At 45.0% G+C, this 13,830-nt stretch overlaps 3 protein-coding genes and 4 non-coding genes across 8 annotated transcripts in view; all 7 read right to left on the bottom strand.

Moving 5' to 3' along the window:
* Window positions 1–1,548, bottom strand: part of DYM (dymeclin) — a 211,303-nt gene extending 209,755 nt beyond the window's left edge. The window contains exon 1 of the mRNA XM_085322185.1: window positions 1,457–1,548. The gene's annotated coding sequence lies outside the window, so the exon portion shown is untranslated. The remainder of the gene's footprint in view (window positions 1–1,456) is intronic.
* Window positions 1,549–4,428: 2,880 nt separating this feature from the next.
* Window positions 4,429–9,258, bottom strand: CUNH18orf32 (chromosome unknown C18orf32 homolog). Of its 2 annotated transcripts, none has more exons than XM_085322237.1 (3): window positions 9,185–9,258; window positions 6,920–7,166; window positions 4,429–6,218 (listed from the first exon to the last, which is right to left on the bottom strand). In XM_085322237.1, exons 2-3 carry the CDS (start codon window positions 7,139–7,141, stop codon window positions 6,144–6,146), a joined length of 297 nt encoding a protein of 98 aa, XP_085178363.1. In that variant the 5' UTR covers window positions 7,142–7,166; window positions 9,185–9,258; the 3' UTR covers window positions 4,429–6,143. The 2 variants fall into 2 exon arrangements, with proteins under 2 accessions (XP_085178363.1, XP_085178364.1); XM_085322238.1 differs by lacking the exon at window positions 9,185–9,258 and adding an exon at window positions 8,745–8,877.
* Window positions 9,259–9,900: 642 nt separating this feature from the next.
* Window positions 9,901–13,812, bottom strand: RPL17 (ribosomal protein L17). The gene is made up of 7 exons (XM_085322236.1): window positions 13,742–13,812; window positions 13,298–13,350; window positions 13,170–13,210; window positions 11,983–12,117; window positions 11,467–11,565; window positions 10,616–10,807; window positions 9,901–9,990 (listed from the first exon to the last, which is right to left on the bottom strand). The coding sequence occupies exons 2-7, from the start codon at window positions 13,335–13,337 to the stop codon at window positions 9,943–9,945; spliced, it is 555 nt and encodes a 184-aa protein (XP_085178362.1). The 5' UTR covers window positions 13,338–13,350; window positions 13,742–13,812; the 3' UTR covers window positions 9,901–9,942.
* Window positions 10,449–10,518, bottom strand: LOC146585869 (small nucleolar RNA SNORD58). Its single transcript, XR_014897915.1, has one exon. It is a non-coding gene; the product is annotated as a small nucleolar RNA SNORD58 (small nucleolar RNA).
* LOC146585868 (small nucleolar RNA SNORD58) lies at window positions 11,033–11,099 on the bottom strand. The gene has a single exon (XR_014897917.1). It is a non-coding gene; the product is annotated as a small nucleolar RNA SNORD58 (small nucleolar RNA).
* LOC146585867 (small nucleolar RNA SNORD58) lies at window positions 11,632–11,698 on the bottom strand. The gene has a single exon (XR_014897914.1). It is a non-coding gene; the product is annotated as a small nucleolar RNA SNORD58 (small nucleolar RNA).
* Window positions 13,442–13,509, bottom strand: LOC146585866 (small nucleolar RNA SNORD58). The gene has a single exon (XR_014897916.1). It is a non-coding gene; the product is annotated as a small nucleolar RNA SNORD58 (small nucleolar RNA).
* Window positions 13,813–13,830: the final 18 nt, after the last annotated feature.

Here is a 13,830-nt window from a genome sequence, read left to right as displayed (position 1 = left end):
CCCAATGACCCAGGAGATTCTTTCCAYACCCATGCACTTAAAAAGTGCCTTTTGTAGAAAATACTAACAATCTACTTACTTCTAATAGTACCTCAAATAATTAATACTACAGCCCAGCATGTTATCCCTCATTACACACAGCGAAAGAAAATCAGATTACAGTCCCCAGAACTCACTACACTCATCACAAATGATTAAAATAAATAAGCGAACAAAGAAACAGCATGTGGCCTGAAAAGCATACAAGATGAAAACATGATGCCCATTAAGGTAGATTTAAATGATCTTTTAAATCAAAAGATCTCCTATCCTTGCTGAATATGATGCTTCACAAGTTCGAAACCCAAAGCGACTTGTGAATACAGCTGACAGCGATCAGACTGGCTATGCTGCAGAAGTTGCGCTGCTGTGAGCTCACTGAGCACTACGAACCACCTCTGCTTCCCCAGGGCAAGAAGGATAATGCGCAACGTTCGGTCTTTCGATTAATAAGAAGCACCGTTAAAATACACACACAMAAAAAGAAACACACACCCCTCTCTCTCTTTTTCTGGTTTCAGTTACATGTGAAAGGGCAGCAGATGCAACTCTGTGCCCTGGGAAGACTCCCTCCGRCTCGGACAAGGTGCATTTAGAGAAACCTCCTGGACACTATTCTCACGGCAACTCGCTGATGACAGAAGAGCCTCAGGACACACCGCCCGGCTGACACGCTYAAACACAACCACAGCACCGCTGTCAGCGCGCTGAACGCCCCCGTCCCCCCGCCCCAGGTCCGCGGGGGGGGGAGGCCTGAAGCCCCCTCCCCGCAGCGGGGGCAGACTAACAAACCCGACCGAATTCACAGCGGCCTGGGGAACTCTCCACGGTGACAGGGCTGCGAGCGACCGCGGCGCATCCTCCTCCTCCCCGCCGCAGCGACGCGGGCCCGGGCCTCCACAGCGCGCGGCAAGAGCGGCCGTTACCGAAGCGCGGCCGTCGGCGAGCGGCGGCCGCCGGCTAGCGCCCGGCGTCGCGGGGTCCCGGCTGCTTCCTGGCTCCACGCAATACATAAATAAATAAAAACACACAATAAAATAAATACAGAATAAAGTGAGGCGAAATGCTCCCGCCGCTGGAGCCGGCACCCGAAGGCAACTCCCCGTTTCACCAGCGGCCGCCTCGGCCTACCGGCACCTCAGAGGGGAGGAGCGCGCCGCCGCCGCCCGGCCCGGCCCGGCAGCTCTCCGGGGAAACGAACACCTCGGCAAGCCGAGCCGCGAGGCCCCTCCCGCGCCGCCGCCGCCGTCGCTCGGAGCCGCGGCGCGGAGCCGGCCGAGCCCCGCCGGCCCCCACAGTACCTCCGCGGCGCTGGGACGGGGCCCGCCCGCCGCGGGCTCCCCTCGCGCACCGGGACCCCGCGGGGAGGGGGAGGGGGGGCTGCCCAACGGCCCCTGCCTCGCGCACGCGCACCCACCGCTCCCGGCCGCCTCCATCTTTCCACGTCGCCAACGGCGGCGGCGGCGGCCCGCGCCGGCCGGGGGAAAGGGGCGGGGCGCGCAGCTGGCCACGCCCCCTCCCCCGCCCGGCGCCGCCGCGGGGCACGCCGGGAAGTGTAGGCGCGCCCGCAGGGAGGCGGCAGGCGGCAGGGCAGGGGGCGGGGCGCGCGGGTGGCCACGCCCCTTCCGCCCGGCGCCGCCATTAGTAAGAGCGCGAAAGCGGTAGCGCTGTAGGCACAAAAAAGGAGGAATTCAAAAGCGGTCCTCATAATGAGTCAAAATACACACACTGCTAGGTCTGTCTACGTGCGAAACATATCCGCGTTTCACATAATTTGCATTTCAGGTAAGACAATGAAAGAAAAGAGAGATAAAGTGGTACAACGTAAAAATCGTTTATAAAAATAAGGGAATCGTCATTAGCAAACACGGTCTTTACTTGTGCAGCCAGATTCGCTGAAAAGCAAAAGCAAAGACAGGCTGCAAAAACCCAGATACGATTTGGTTACTCAAACATATTCTGATAATCAGAAAACTGCAAAAGGAAGATCATCTCTCCATTCATGTATTAAGTAGTTTAATGAAAAAGAACTAGTTCATCTTAAAAGCATATTTAATTAATCTAAATCTAAATTAAATTTCTATTAATTTCCTTTAGCTGCAGTCTCTGAAAAAAATGTCCTTGTGGCAATAACCTCCTGAACTGTACAGAAGTCAGGACTTTGTACTGTGGTGCGTAAAAATGTCTATTCTGCAATTTTCTACAGGTCCAGTATAAATTAAGCTACTACCTTGCTCTACTTAATTCTGGTGGATGTCCACTTACAATCTTCAGGTGTCTAAAGCCTTTCATAAACCTAGCTTCTAGTGAATAACAAACATTAAGTAATTCTCTCACTTAAATCCCRTATTTCTCTTTCTTTTAGGTATTTTGTTCTCTCATGGCAATTACCTGTTTTTCTTCTGCTTAAACATGAATCTGTTCAGTTCCGTGCATCCCAGCAGATGGTCTCCTGCACCCCTGCCCAGGGGCTCAGGCAGTAGAAACAGGCACTTGCTGTTTTCATTTGTTTTTTAAATTATTTTTTGCCTATCTGTTCACAACACAGGTACTGGAACAGAACAGAAGCAACACAAATCTCCTGCCAGGAGATGCAGATTACTCACATTAATGTTTAACTGCAGCTAGTGAAAGTAGTGAAACGCCACTTCAGAAAGCAGACTGTGTAATTTTACAAGCAAAATGACATATTTGCATGATCTGCCTGTTTCGCTTTTTGTGGTCATTTCAGCAGTTGTGTCTAGTATTTAAATATKGTGCTGGTACATGGCCAGCAGTCTAGATCAGACTGCAATATGATCAACTATATGATTTCTTTTCCATATTACCCATGCGTGTGCTTGAATAATMATATTCCAAATAACTCTACACATATAAATTCCAAATAATTCTATACATATAAACAGACTGCTTACATTTGCTTTATTTGTGAATGACTGAAAATAGATGAAGCAGGCAAAGGCCATTGTGGAGCACAGAGATAGCAACAGTTTGCTGGAGCTCCTTCTGGATGCTTACTGGAGAGGTGAGCCCATCACTCTGGTGGGCTGTCTGCACGTCAACCACTTGCAGCTCACCATCACCACCCAGCAATATTGTTACACCATCCAAAGAAGCAAAGTACTGAGACTTTTCTTGTCATGTGTAGAGCAAGCAACCGGTGTTTTCAAGSAGGTGTTTCACCTCAGAATGTCATTTCAGTGGTAGGAAAAAAGGCATTCATGAATTAGGGAACAAGACATCTCAGAATAGAGCCCCTTATTGCAAATGTTAAAGCCCAAGCACAGCTCTTGGTCTACCCTTTATGCCATGTTCGTGGCTTTTAGAGGTAAGTATCTTACTCCAAAGTTTTGGCACATTTATGAAATGCCCAGACATTTCAAAAGAATGGTTAAGATCACCTGCTCCAGCCTAGGAAGCACAGCTGAAAGGACATCTTTTTCAAAAAATGCTTAAAGCATAAGAAAACATGTTTATGCTCAGCTGCACAACTGTGATGAGCCTTGGTTTCTGTACTCGTTCAAAAGACTACATATGGCCTTGCCCTCCCTTCTTAGTGTACGGCCTCAATCCTGCAGAGGGAATTTCTCAGCCTTTTTACTCTTCATTCATTACAAAGAAAAAGGTGATTTCAGACCCGCAAAGTTCTTGCCATGAACTTTGARAACAGTCGTAGGAAAATAATTTATTGTTTAGGAAGGGGAAAGCAGCCGACTGGTTTGGAAAACATAATCTGTCACAAGGAAGACAGCATCTACCTTTTACCAGTTTGAGTTCTGATGAACAGGGTGTGATCCACTGCAACAATCTTGGGTGAAACATCCAAAAATAGGGAGGATACAAACAACAAGAAGACAGTGTAACTTCTTTCATAGAATCATAGAATCAGTAAAGTTGGCAGGGACCTCTGGAGATCATCTAGTCCAACCTCCCTGCTCAAGCACAGTCACCTAGAGCATGGTAGACAGGGTTGCATCCAGGCGGGCCTTGAAGATCTCCAGAGAAGGAGACGCCACAACCTCTCTGGGCAACCTGTGCCAGTGCTCCGTCACTCTCACAGGGAAGAAATTCCCCCTCACGCTCAGGCAGAACTTCTTGTGCTTCAATTTCTGCCCACTGCSTCTTGTCCTATTGCTGGGCACCACTGAAAAGTATCTGGCCCCATCCCCGTGACACCCTCCCTTCAGGTACGTGTACACATTGATCAGATCCCCCCTCAGTCTTCTCTTCCCCAGGCTGAAGAGGCCCACCTCTCGCAGCCGTTCCTCATAGGGCAGATGTCTTTCCAGCCCACTCTTTTCTACTATACAAAGCTTGTGAGAAGTGACAAGAACACACAGAGTTAGTTTGTTGATCTGTCAYTGCATGAGTTACACCACGTGGGCATGCTCAGAATCACAGAATCCAATTTTATTATCACAAACAGTACTTCACCGGTCTAGGAGAAAGCTACATCTGTGGTATACTGATCAGATGGGGGCTTACGATGATGCAAAAGCTGGTTAAACAGTAATGCAAAATTCACTTCCCAATAGACTGACTCTCTAAGGGAAAGGAAGGAGTGTTAGGTAACACCTTACCAGAAGTTTTCTGTAATTCGACTCATTASAAGAGTAACGAAGAAACAGTGGTCCAATATCCACCTGTAAACATTGTATACCAATTCATATAAGGCCTGGAGGAAAAAAATAAAAAAAGAAGGGGGGTAATAGTAGGAAAAAATACACCTCACCAGAGGCACCAGAGAGGCATCAAGCCAAATATCAAGAATATTTCTCTAGAAGGAAAAAAMATGCTTGCAAGAAAGACTAGACCTCAGCAACAGTTCAAGGACTGCAAGGTGTCTCCTGTCATTCTGGCAGGCAACATTTTAACGTGTAAAGGGACTGTGAATGAACCCAAACATTTATCAGCCTATCTTGCTGCCAGTTTTATCATAATATCCTCTAGAGACTATCCCTGAAACACCTAYATACATACAWACACACATACAGTGTAAGGTGTACCCATAGGACTTCCTTAATAGCAATCAATAATTGWTGGAATGSTTTTGTTTTTAATATTTTRAAAAATTCTCCAGTTTSGTGTAGGGGACAAAACAGGGATTATCAGTTCTATTCCCTATTACAGAGTGGCATCTAAAAATGCTTCACAATTGCACTACCAAGGTGGAATGAAAGTCAGTGACAGAATATTTCTTCCCAGCACGAGGAAAAGCTGCATTTGCCAAGTTTACTTTATCACAAAGTTTCAAAAAAAGAAATAGTTTTATGATCTCCCTCCTTGTGGCTTGGGCCCATCCACATGTTTTCAAAGCTGTCYATTACTACTCTAGATTTTCATTATTCAGAAGGCTAAAAACTATTAAATGAAGCAACTTATTTTTAAATAAATTCCTGATTTATTATAATTCAAGTTATGCAACCATGTTAACAAGATTTTAGCTTTTTTTCTTTTTTTTTAAGACACAGAATTGCACCATTTTAAGCCACTGCAACAGAACACAAAGCAAAAATTTTCTTGTATCATGCCCTTGCACCTCCTCTTTAGGAAAGAAAGGCACAATATTTCAAGGAGAAAATGATGAATGGTAATATCAGATCAAGATTTCTTGCTTGTAGTAAGCTAAGTAAATTGTGCATATAGCATAACTCGATTTCACATGATCTACACTCTTCATAATTTGACTATAATACTTCTCTTGACATAATGCAATTCATAATTCTTTAGCAAGGGCAGGAATAGCTACAGTTCTTAAGGTGAAAGCCTGAAGTACTGCACTAGCAGTCAGTGAAACTAAGCAGCAACACATTTACCTYCCCAAGCTAAATTTATTAATAAATTATATAACCTAAACTCTATTCATGCCAATCAGGTTACAGAGGTTTCCAGTGAGGAAAACAAAGAACAATTCAAGACAGTTTTCAAACATTTTAAATAATAAAACTGTTAGTTGCCATTTTAGTGGCAGAAGAGATCCTCTTCTGTAAGTGATAAGGGTTTCCATTAAGTAAAATGTGCAAAGAAAAAAATTCTCTAAGTGAGAGAAATGTCACCAGTTCATATTGGAYGCATGGGGATAAAATCCTTATAAATAAATTTCTTTAATCTGTTTTCTTATCAGAAACTTCTGTGCCTCTCTTTGCAGCAATTCCGTTTGCAATTCCATTGCTTTCAAACTGCAAATAAAAGACAATATCATTAATGGACTGTCAAAAAAAGGACTTCACACTAAGAAAGATAACATTTAGTTTGTGACAAAAKTGACTTCTAGAATCAAGGCCAGAGATCTATAAAGAAATTTGCACCAAGAATCAAAGTGATGATTTTTTTTTTTTTTGATTTACACATAATTCTTATTTCAGGAGAAGGGGGGAAATGAAGACAGAGACAACATATACAAATCTCTGAAAATAAACCACATTTTGTTAGAAGACATACATAATAACTGCACAGTTTGAATGCTTTAAACATTTTCCCCCATTAGTAGCTRCAGAGCTAGCTGAAGAGCTTTTTCCCCCCCCATTCTGTTTCATGCAACTACTGTGATTTATCAGTTACCTAACTTCTCTCTTCTCTGAAATAGTCTATATATATATATATATACACACACACACATATATATGTATATATTTTACATATACATAAAATCAAGCTGTTTTAGAAAACAGATACAATTCGTATCTAAGACCTCCCAGAAGCCATYTTGACAGAAATGCTCTTCCCAGTTAGATCAGTACTGCTAACCCTCTTTCATAACAAAATAGCCACAAATCTTCCATAAACACCCAGCTATGTGCACCTTCACAATGCCCAGCCTGAACTATTGTCGGGTCCTTTATCTGAGACTTGCTAGGTTAGCGAAATGCATTAAYCTTACTTTGTAATTTCCAGACTCATCCTCCTGATCTCTTTTAGCAGCTGAAGGTGCCCGTGGATTTCCAAAATCTTGACCTTGTTTCATGGCTGTTGTTTCTTGCACAGCTTTCTTGGGCCACACACGCTTTATGAAAGGTGCAATAACAGGATAGATATACGGTTCAAGGAATTTCTTATAGACCCAAAGGAGAACTGGAATGACAATACAAGGAATGCACACCATGGCCTGCTTTTGTTGTATGACAAAGCTATTGAAGAAAGAGGGGAAAGAAAAAAATAACCCAACTTAGAATGATAGATTTTGCATACTATGAGCTCAAAAAAACAAAACTTTCAATAATTAATAAGGAGCCTAGTTGATATTTAAATATAGCTGATTCTTTAATGACAGATTGTTAAMATTTCAAAAATGCTGACATTCCCCCTTGAAAACAGCTTTATGTTGCCATGCCATAAAGTCCTCAGCAATATTAAGGGCAGCATTTYTGAGATTTTAATAACTTTCTCCAAGTAAAGCTCGCTATTATTTCATCATCCATGCAGCTAGAACTGAGAAAACAACATCCAGGAAATAGAAGGCTTTTTGYTTTAATCACATAATAAGTTCTAAACATTGAACTGCAGATATTAAGGCTGTTCTTAATATAATATAACAGAGCTTGAAAAGATCATTTTCCCCATTTCATTTCTGTTTAGGGTGAAGTTAAACGAGATGGCTTAAGTCAATCTAATGGCTTGCTACTGCTGAAAGGCAGGTTATGGACAAGGTTGGGTGGAGGAAATCCTATTCTCCTTTTCCTCACATTCTGGGTATGTGCTGCTTCCTTGCGCCTGCACACAATTTGGAAACACTTGGTGCTGCAGTGATCCATTTCAACAGGTTAAACCTCAGAAAAGGAGCTCATCTCTCTCTCTSAGAAACAGAAAATCATCTTCCAAAATATCAGCCTGACATCTGCTATCAGAGAARCAGAGAGAGCACCACTGCAGGAACAGAAACACAGAGCCGGGAGCAGGGCCAGAACTGTCCTTTTCAGTGGTGATGAGCTATYTGATATGCTCTGCTGCACTGTGCAACTTTGCCCTTCRTSTTCCTCCTTTCTAGGCCCCTGATAYCTGAATTCTTACATAAAGAAGCAAAACAAAAGCTTTCCAGGATCCCTCCATGGAGACTGAAGAGGAAGATGTGTATACTTCATTTGGGATCATTGTTTAACTTTATTTAAACGGTCTTTTGAGACTTGCAGCCCCAGGCCCTGCTGAACTGCAGAATACCAAATTCTAGCTGACWACATCAAATGTACTTTTGGTTCTTTCAAACATAGCTTTACAGGAATCAGTAGTCTCTGAAGTCAGAGAAGAATCTTAATCTGGGAATATATGAATGAGGCAAACCCATTAAAGCCATTGGAAAAAGATGATAAAATGAACTCCCTTGGCCAAAACTTCCCGGACACCAACTTTTCAACAAGATGTTGAGYATTCACTCGCTGGCTAAAGAAATGCTCCTGAAGAGCAACACAAGCTGTCATTCTGAGACTACAGCCAGTGTTTCTGCAGTATGCTTCATTCCAAGATTGTAGACCGAAAAATAAGTCAAATTTCAGCCCAAAACTGATGCAAACCACTCAGAACAGCACAAGAGTCTTAACATATATAGCTCTTGCTCTCAAGTTTTTCCTGTGATCGGGAGATATTTTCTTTTTTTTTTTCCTCCATGCTTGCTTCCCCCCCACTAAAAACTAATTGCCTGTTAATTTTATTGGGGGGGGGGAAAAGAAGCAAGCATGGAAAGGCAAACGGTCACGTTTTAATAGCAAGCTTACTCCTCGGTGATAGAAGCTTTTATTTCTATAGAAGTCCGTGGCTGAGGGTCAGCAGAGGGGACGGGCGTGACGCTGCACGTTGGCCTTTGTCTCCACGTTTAACCCGCAGCCACCAGACAACTATTATTACAGAACAGTGGCGGRGGGGGGTATACACACAAAAGGGCTTTTTATCCCGTTTCATAAAGGCTGAACGGGTCTAGAAGGGGAGGCGCGCAGGGCGCCCCGCTGCCGCACGGCCCGCAGGCCGCCGCGTTCCCCGGGAGCCACCTCAACCCGCCCGCCGCGTCCAAGGGCGAGACGCCGCCGCCAGCGGCATCGCCTCCCCGCCCCGCCCCGCCGGCCGCGGCACGAAAGCTGCCGAAAGGCGACTCTGAGCAGCAGGAAGAGCCGCCGCTCCAGCGGGCCGCGAGCCTCGGCGCGCCCCGGCCCCGGCCCACCTCAGGCGGCGGCGGCTCCGTTAACGGCTGCTCCAGCTCGCTCCGCCGCACCGGAAGCCTCCCTCACGCTTCCGGTCGGCGCGCGCCGCTACGTCACCACGACGGCGACCCGGCGCCAATCGGGGAAGGCGGTGAGCGCGCCACGTGACTCGCGCCCCGCTCCACCCCCCCTCCCCCGCCGCCATGGCTGGAGGCGCCGGCCGGGCGCTCCCGGCAGCGCGCGGCCCCTCTTGCCCCGACGGGTAAAACGAGGGAGCGGGAGCGTCGCGGCCCCGCCGAGCCCTTCGCCTTCATCTCCGTCTCCCCCCCCCGGCTGCGGCCCGGCACAGCGGGAGAAGATGGAGCCCCTGGCGCTCTCCTTTCAGAAAGGAGTCACTGCCTCACAAAGCCGCCGCTGCTGCTGCCCACAAGTCTCGCTCCTCTCCTCCTTTAAACCAGCGTGGCAAACTTTTCTCACCAGCATTCACAGAAAAGCTGTTTTCAGGCTGGCACAGCAGGGGACAGCATAAAGTACTTCTCCAGTAGCTCCTGTAATGCCCTGCRCCACGGACTCTAATGCAACTTCCCAAGAGCACACTGGAAAACTCCCTGGGATACGAACAGTAACACTTCTGGGAGACCCCAAAGTAGCAGGCCGGTACTGAAAGACTGAGTGGACTTACTAGCACACTGCAGAAGCCTCAAAAAAAAAAAAAAAAGCAGAGAAGCACGCACAATAAATCTAACTTTTTTATTTATGTACACCTGCTGTATCAGATTTACTCCCGAGCCATGAGCTTTTGCTTCTTCAGCTTCTTTTGGGATATCTGAAAAACAAAAAGCAACAGTGAAAGTCTGCACCTACAAAAAAACTTGTTGTAGAATTTCTTTTGTAAGGTAACAACCTTAAAACAACGTGGTATGTACTGAAAAGCATACCTAAATTTTAGCAAAACACGTCAAATTAAAATGTGTAAACTGAATGATCTAAACATGCTATGGTCTTTCAACAGTAAGGTCTCTAAAAGGCACCACTTTGTTTTCATCTACATTTTGCAGCATTAACTGGGAATGCAGTAACTACTCCAGGGAGTAAACAGAAAATGCAAATACATCACATTGGAGTATCTACACACACAGTGTAGATCCTGAACAGATAACCAGGCATTGTTCCAGGCACAGAGAAGCACTAAGCTCACAGCCTGAGAAGCATAGCAAGCCATCTTTGCAGCATAAATCTCTGACAAAAACTTTTTCAATTTCTCAATGTTGTATTAATATTGAGGTTGCTCAGAAACACATCTTTTTTTTTTCATGGGCATTCCAAAGGTGTCCTAAGATAGTCATCATAGCAACCCCTTTGTCTGAAAAAGGCAAAGTATTAAAATTCAGGTTTCTTGACAATGACATGTTAAGAAACAAGAGGAAAAAAAATACTATGATACTTCCTACCTTTTTCTTTTGAGCAACTTCTTCTTCTGGTTTAGGAACAATCTGCTCTTTCTCAGTGAGGATCATCTCAATATGGCAGGGGGAGCTCATATAGGGGTTGATCCTACCATGAGCTCTGTAGGTACGCCTGCGCATTTTGGGAGCCTTGTTGACCTGGATGTGCTCAATTACCAGAGAATCCACATCAAGACCCTAGGGGGAAAAAAATGCAGAACTGTGGCTACATTCTTCTATAAATAAATAATCTTTGTAGCAAAAACATGAATGATCATCATGCCACACATGTCACTGCTGGCAAACATCTGACAGCTTAACTTGGCAGTATCACAAAACAATTCATTTATTAAACAAAGCATCAAGTAAAGCCAGGAGGAAAATAAAGTATCTTTCTAGATGTCACAAGGAATTGTTATGCTGATGGCTCAGAACGAAGACTTTATTTCACAGTTATTCCAAAGGTGTCCTAAGATAGCCATAACCGCCATCAAAATTGCCAAGTTTAAACACTGAGTACATTACCAAAACATAAATTAACCAGAAGTGCACAGGAGATTTTGCGCACTTAAGAGATATGGCACATACTTAATTTAAGTAGCTGATAACAGAATGCATGAACTAGCTATCATTTAAAAATTATCCCTCGTGTTTTATTTTGAAGAATGCATGCAACATCATCTAAACAAATAGCAAACCAAATCCTCAGACCCTGACTGTACAACTCAGAACATCATCTACAACATCATCTACTCAGCAGGCCCTGTCTGGCCTTTGATTCTTGAGCCAGAGTTCAGGCCTACTGACACAGAGAACTACATGAACAATTTGCATTTGATAATGCCTAGTCAACCTACCTTGAGCTCAGCATTGCTCTCTGCATTTTTGAGCATGTGCAGYAAGAACTCTGCACTTTTCTTGGGCCAGCGTCCCTGTGTCCAGCCCCACTGCTTGGCCTGGAAGAAGAGAGTTTTGTTTTCACCCTGACTACAACACAACTATTACATGTTGTTATTACTAAGATTGCTCAGAAAATAAATTCCTTTTCATGTTTAATCCAAAGGTGTCCTAAGAAAGTCATCACAGCAATCAAAAWTAGCAATTCAACTTCTCACACAATACTATGAATATTCCTTTTTAGCTGACATATGAAAATAATACATTTAAACGATTACCTAATGCCTTTCACACAAAACAACAAACATGAAACATTGCAGCACGACAGTTTGCAATACAGGTATTCTCCCATTAATGTTTTAACGTGACATTTTTCACACTGACAGAATATTCCCAATGCAGTCTCAACCCATCTTTTCTCWCTTCTTTAATGAACCATACCCAAGCCTCCTTCCCGTTTTCAMCTCAAACCTCACCTGCGCACATCTACCAACTCCGCCATTGTAACGACGGAAGGGAACGCACTGCTTCTTCAGGGTCACATCCTTCAAGTACTTGGTGGCCTTTCGGATATGCATGCCCTTGATAGCTTGGGCAGTTTCACGAGTGTTCTAACAAAACAAAGCACAGAAAAAGCTTCTGTCAACAATTTTTTCCAAGTAACAAAGAAAAACCACTTGTCCCTCTTTTCCCCAAAAGTCTCCCCCCCACCACCTACCTGTATAATCTTAGCATTTCTCCCTTCACTACTGATTTTGTTACTCTGACATGTTTTTGTTGATGTTTTAACAAATGGCTAGATCATTCCAGATAGCAAAACTAAACCCATGCACTTTTAAAATACATACACACTTATGGTAAGTTCTCCCACCCAAAGCCTGMAGGATAAATTTCTGCTAGAACATCACACACAGCCCTCACTGAAAATAAAGAGAAAACAGACAAGCTACACTAATTTAAAATCCATGTGAGACAACTATGAAGAGGAGAGAGAAAACGGCTTGGAAATGAAAATCAGGTGTAAGGTATCACTGCTTAGGACATTACGCTAAATGCAAATTCAAAGAGTAACTTTAACCATGARCACAGTAAAAAGGCAAGCCAAAATAAATTAAACCTCTTGAGATGCTTTCACCTGCGTTRTATTTTGCACTCTGCAGAAAAGTATCTGCTCAAAACGCAGCTTTGTGCAATTAACTCARAAGTGTCCTAAATTCACTGCTGCAACTAAGTGTTTTACAGAGAAATGTATTCACTCATATGCAGTCCTCCTGCTGACCACGAGAAGTCTTTTGTGCCATACTTCTTGACCAGCAGGATGATCAGATTAGAAAGATCTTTCCAAACAACCAAAAATGAAAAATAAGACAGATGAAACAAACCACTAATCTGATGCTAGTCCAATTCCTACTGCTATAGCCATTGCAATTAACTGTGTTTCCTCACTGTAATATATTATCTATGTTTGACTGCAGGCTTCTTAAGACATACCACCTATTTCTTATTGCCACGGATAAAAACCTTACAAGCAGTTTAATCAAGCATAAGCTGTATCCTACGCTTCCACGCTCCAATAGCTGCAACACAGTGACACAGCAGAGCAAAAGACCACTCTCTCTGCAAACTGAATTTGTTCCTTTCCTATTATTCACAAGCTGCATACCTTGAAGTGGACTCGCAGATTGGATCCCCTGGACTTGCATGCTGTGGACAGAAAACACAGACGTTTTAAACGAGAACCTCAACGGTTTTGCTAAGGTCCCACAAGAACACGCACGAAGAGCAACTCACATTTCGTGGGGTTCTCCGGGTCCAGGGAGTAGCGGACCATTTTCGGACCTCAACTGTGGAAAAGCAGCGAAGAAAAGCGTATTAAACGCCAAAGGTGCAGGTTCAAAACCACGATTATGTCACTGCAGACGGCTAAGGAAAGGAGCTGCTCAGAAATTGCTGTTTTTTTCACARTTTAATCCAAAGGTGTCCTAAGAAACGCATCACCGCAGCCACGGCCGCTCCCCAGGGCCTGCTTCCACCTCACGGCCCCGACGGCGATCCCCCCACCGCGCCATCCCAACCTCCGTCCCCRCCCATCCTCCCGCCCCGCAAATACCGACGGCGGACGGCGGGGCGGCCCGGCCCCTCGGCCCCCCGCCGCCTCCCCGGGGCGCCCGCGGCGGGATGGGGCCGCGGGAGGCCGGATAGAAGCCGCGCCCGCAGCCGCCATGGCGCCCTCACCTCGGGGCCGCGGCGGCGGAAGAAGGAGCGCAGGGGCTGCCGGGAGGCGGCGTCAGGCCGCTCGGTATCGCGAGACGGGGCGGGGCGGG

Source organism: Rhea americana, unplaced genomic scaffold (assembly GCF_003343005.1).
Source record: "Rhea americana isolate MKP2758 unplaced genomic scaffold, rheAme1 scaffold_75, whole genome shotgun sequence".
In the NCBI taxonomy this organism is placed as follows: Eukaryota; Metazoa; Chordata; class Aves; order Rheiformes; family Rheidae; genus Rhea; species Rhea americana.
The sequence above is the reverse complement of the archived record's forward strand: the minus strand, read 5'-3'. Positions and strand labels throughout refer to the sequence as shown.